General features: G+C 38.6%; 1 protein-coding gene across 1 annotated transcript; it reads left to right on the top strand.

The window, feature by feature from the left end:
• The first annotated feature begins 2,032 nt into the window (after positions 1-2,032).
• Positions 2,033-5,007, top strand: LOC131151513 (endoglucanase 16). The gene is made up of 7 exons (XM_058102753.1): positions 2,033-2,242; positions 2,315-2,527; positions 2,708-2,908; positions 3,030-3,107; positions 3,933-4,082; positions 4,204-4,476; positions 4,678-5,007. Exons 1-7 carry the CDS (start codon positions 2,033-2,035, stop codon positions 5,005-5,007), a joined length of 1,455 nt encoding a protein of 484 aa, XP_057958736.1.
• The last annotated feature ends 409 nt before the right edge of the window (positions 5,008-5,416 follow it).

Here is a 5,416-nt window from a genome sequence, read left to right on the forward strand (position 1 = left end):
CCTTTGGTGCCATTCGATTCAGAACACCATATTACCTGCAATATTCGAGGATTTTTGCCCAGAAAAAAAATAAAAACAAGGGTAAAACAATGCTGCACTATTACGGACAGATTTTAGGTTGTGGAGATTATAATGGTTCGGAGATCTAGCTGTTAGCTCTTCGCGTATGATTAACCTGATTAGCAAGCTCCATGGACACATTTTCCAGTTGCAACCCCTTGTATGAAAAAGTAAAAAAATGCTTACTACGGCAGTTTACATGTTGTACATTGATGCATAACCACCATTTTTTTTTTAAAAAAAATTTGTATGTTATGTCTAATTTTTTTTGTGAAAATAATTGTTTAATTATAAAAAACATTATAAATTAATTGCAATGGAATTGAATTAAAATTTGTTATTTTATATTTTTTTATGATGTTTGGGAGTATGAATTTGGATTTGGGTGGATTTGATAAAAATTAATATAATTTTATATTATATTTTATCAAATGAAAAATAGCTCCAAATTTAAGGTATAGGAATAATTTTGTTTTTTTTTTTTTTGCTATTCAAGGTTTAGTCTCATTTCAACTTTATCCCATTCTATAGGTTGGGAAGATTTTACCTAATCTTCGATCTTCCCTTACCTTATATAATTAACCTCACAAGTTGCATGCATATGCCCCCGCGTTAATTTCCCAAACATCACATCCCGCATGATTAATGCTCTCGGGCCAATATCATTACAGACGAATCATCACGTGGCAGCAAACATAGGATAATACTATTCGCCTCTTTTATGCTGTCCCCAATCATTTTCCTTCAAAACATTGGAAAAGTTTAGAAAAGAATGTTTTTGGAATTTAAGACGCACCAAAGTTTATAGGATGCCACGACAAAGTTCTTCTTTTATGCTGTCATGTGATGCAACAAACCTATTACCCCAATCATTTTCCTTTTCAAAAAAATGAAAAAAGTCCTTAAAGAATGTTTTTGGAATTTAGAATGCATCAATATTTATAGGATGCCACACCGTTGCACTTAGACCTATAAAAGTGACATAATTTACTATTTATAGGTTCTATTTATACAAATTCCATAACATTTTTTGTGGGTCTAAATATTAATGAGCATTGTTTTTGGACCGTAGATTTGAATTTTCATGAAATTAGGCAAAATGCAACATTGTTATGTTAATTAAGCACCTCATCTATTAATTTTATTAATAAAAAGGATATTTTGATATTGAACTATAAGAGTAAAATTTACATTGTTATGTTACCCACCATCAACTTAATTAAGAAGCTCTTAACAACATATACTAATTTATATTTAAATTTTAATTAATTATTAAATCAGTTATTTCGGTTAACCGGATTAACATTCCTCTTAACCAAACCGATTAACCAAACTTTGTAATACCATAACTGAATCGACCGATCTTGTTTTTTTTAACCAAACCGAACCAATCAATTTCGATCGGTTAATTTGGGTTTTCCCGAATTATGCTTCCCCCCTAGGTGAGCACAAATTATGTACCGAAAGCATCTAGATTTTAGGATGAAGAAGTCTTACGTAGTCTGTCATAGTTTTCTCTCACCTTTGGAGGAATTAATAATTTCTGTGTAGGCCGGTAGGCCCTCTCATCTCGGCCGCATCTAGGTAAGCTAATTTGGGAGGTAGAGGTTAAAATCCCTAATCAAAATGAGACTCCCCACCTCTCGTCCACCCGACAAACATGGATTCACGTTCACTGCTAGAGCCCGCCGTTTTGAATACTCCCTACATTCCCTCTTCCCTTTTAAGCCTTGCATGCACTATAACCTATAAAACACTCCGCCAAGGAACCTTCACCATCACCACCACGGCCGCCACCACCACATATCTTCCATCTCTCTGCAAGCAAATTAAAATTTTATTAATTTCGTAATCTGTTGATTAATGCATAGTTAACCAGTTGCAATTAGAGCTAGCAAGGTGAATTAATTAATTGGGTGACTGTAATATATATTGCGTGTTTGTGAAAGGGAGGTGCATGGGAATTGTCAAAATGGGTACTGGGAGAAGAGGATCAGCACTGGGAATAATATGGGTGTGTCTCGTCCAAGGATTAATTATGGCGAGCGCAGATTTCAATTACAGGGAAGCGCTTTCCAAGTCCATTATTTTCCTAGAGGCTCAGAGGTCTGGCAAGCTCCCCCCTAACAACCGGCTCCCATGGAGAGGCGACTCAGCCCTCGACGATGGCAAACTCGCCAATGTACCTTCTCTCTCTCTCTCTCTCTCTCTCTCTCGGAAAGATGAATTGAATGCATGTGTGTAAATGGAATAGGTGGATCTGGTAGGGGGATACTATGACGCAGGGGACAACGTGAAGTATGGGCTGCCAATGGCGTTCACAATCACGACGCTGTCGTGGGCTGCCTTGTTTTACAAGCCGCAGCTAGAAGCCGCCGGCGAGTTGAACAACGTCCATTCCGCCATCCGCTGGGGTACCGACTATTTCCTCAAAGCTGCTTCCCGACGTAACCGCCTCTACGTCCAGGTACGCATGTACTTCAATTCAATTTCACTCCCATGCATGCATACATATGTTCTTTTGATTAAATTAAGAACATTAATAATGTTGCATGAATGGTTGATTAACTAACTTCTCGACGAATATTGACAAGATAGGTTTGTCATTCTCTGGTTTTGACTTTTGGATTGATTTGTGTGAATGAAGGTGGGGGACCCAGTAGCGGATCATCAGTGTTGGATTCGGCCGGAGAACATGCAGACCCCAAGGACTGTTCTGACGATTGACGAGAATACACCGGGGTCGGAGATTGCCGCCGAGACTTCTGCCGCATTGGCAGCTGCTTCCATTGTCTTCAGAAGCAGCGATAGTGCCTATTCCCGCGGTCTGCTCAACAAAGCCAAACTGGTCGATTGAGCTTCATCCCCTCTCTTAATTTGTTTCATTTTGCTCTTTTAATTTTCCCATTTTGGGATTACGTCTATAGATTGATTCAATGTGTTTTAATTTTCTATTCTTCATTTTGCAGCTTTTCGAGTTTGCCAAATCACATAAAGGAACCTACGACGGAGAATGTCCCTTCTATTGCTCTTACTCCGGTTTCAATGTAATCTCTCTCTCTCTCTCTGTTCCCCTTCTGGGCTTCCGGTTGAGGGCTTAGATTGGGCCCAGCCCAGCTTGGATCATTTGGGCCCAAATCCCCCTTGCATTTCTGGAACCCGGCCCAATCCTCCACTAGTCATACGGTCATAATCATTTAATTTTCAAGCAGACACCCAAAATAAAATATTCAAAGTCGGGCAGTCGGAAGTTAGCTAGGCTTCCACACAGAATTTAGAATGAGATTATTTTCTCTAACCCATCACATCACATCATGTATACTTTTCAAACAGCTAATTCTTTTTTTAAATAAATACTATATGATACGTATGTGGGTTTGACTGAAATAGATGATTGCCATACAGATTACTTCAAATTAAATGATTTAATTAATTAACTGTTTAAAATATAATATGATTAGTTAACTTAACTTAGTAATTTTTATTTTATTTTATATGTCATTTTTTTTATAAAATTAATTAATTATATATTTTCTACTCAAATAAACAACCATAACCTGAAAATTAGTTACTAAAAGTATAATTGGCAATTTAAAATTAGACATCCATGAGTCGCAAGATGTAATTTGAAATTAAATTTTAATTTCTTAATTATTCAGGAGTTTATATTTGTAAAATGATCAGAATTTGAATTTGATCTAAATTAACTTCAATTCAAATTCAAAACGCTCGCATAACTGAGAAGGGAGCTTTGTTAAGGACAGAGAAAAGAAAAAAGCAACAAGGCTGTTAATAGAAGTAAGTTGAGGTATAATTGCTGGAAGATGCATATATGTTGAAAATTAAAATAAAATAAATAAATAATGTTGTAGGATGAGCTGCTGTGGGCAGCGTCGTGGCTGTACAAGGCAACCAGGAGGCCGCTCTACCTGAAGTACATAAAAGAGGAATCCATCAGCGCTAGCGTTGCAGAGTTCAGCTGGGATCTCAAGTACGCCGGCGCCCAAGTCCTTCTCTCCGGCGTAATCTCTCTCTCTCTCTCTCTCTCTCTCTCTCTCTCTCTCTCTCATTAATCTAAAACAATTTTGATGATGACTGATTGATGAGTAAAAGTTTAAGTATGAATATATGGATATATGGCAGTTGTTGTTTGAAGGAGAAAAGGATTTAGAGAGGTTCAAGACGCAGGCGGACAGCTTCGTGTGCTCGGTGCTGCCGGAGAGTCCCTTCCACCAGATATACGTGTCGCCGGGCGGGTTGATTCACCTCAGAGACGGCGCTAACACCCAGTACGTCACCGGCACCGCCTTCCTCTTCGCCATCTACAGCGACCTCCTCGCTTCCAACCGCCAAACCGTCTCCTGCGGTTCCCAACAGTTCTACCCCACCCACCTCATGTCCTTCGCCAAGCAGCAGGTAATTCATTCTTTGAAAAAAATAAACCTTTTAAATAATGTAAGTGTACTGAGAAGTTTTAAAATCTCAAAATAATCTCTAAATTTTGAAATCTTAAAAAAAATTATGTCTTTTTTAATCCAAAAAAAAAATCAATATCTTTTATCCTATATATCATTAACTATTTTGTACTTGTTACTGCAATTGCATGAATTTATGCAGATGGATTATTTGCTGGGGAAAAATCCGGCGGGGAGATCATACATGGTGGGATTCGGGAAGAACCCGCCGACGCAGCCGCACCACAGAGGAGCCTCCGTGATCAGTGACTTGCCGCAAGGGTCGCCGGTGAGCTGCGCCCTGAGCTTCGTCTACTGGTACAATACGAACCAGCCAAACCCTAACGAGCTCACCGGGGCCATCGTCGGCGGCCCCGACCGGTACGACAACTTCGACGACAAACGGTGGGATTCCCCCAAGCTCGAACCCTGCACCTACATTAATTCCCTCGCAGTCGGCGTTCTCGCCAAGCTCGCATCCCTCCCCATCTAAATTCTTCAATACATAGTCTGCATGCATGCGTCGCACATACTACGTACGTAGCAGATGAGGAGTTCTTCACATATGCATGCATGCATGCAATATTGCTTTTAGTTTTCTACTTTCTATTTGGTATTAAGTAATTAATTACTGGCTTGCATGAGTGTGTTCGAAACTTGAAATACCGGTTTCAGGTGCAGCTTTGGAATATGTACGCTAATTATTTGCGTGGAAGAAACAGTTATGGATTAAATTGAGGTGGTTGAAGTGGTTCTCTATTTTTTTTATTTTAAGATTTGATTCATAATAATTCAAAAGAAAAATCTTTGGCACCCAAGAGGTAGGAATAAGTGGATGGCAATTATTGATTAATTAATATATGATGATTTCATTTTAGAGGTCTCATTATAGAAAAATATTT

The sequence above is a fragment of the Malania oleifera genome, chromosome 3 (assembly GCF_029873635.1).
Source record: "Malania oleifera isolate guangnan ecotype guangnan chromosome 3, ASM2987363v1, whole genome shotgun sequence".
NCBI classification, from domain to species: Eukaryota; Viridiplantae; Streptophyta; class Magnoliopsida; order Santalales; family Ximeniaceae; genus Malania; species Malania oleifera.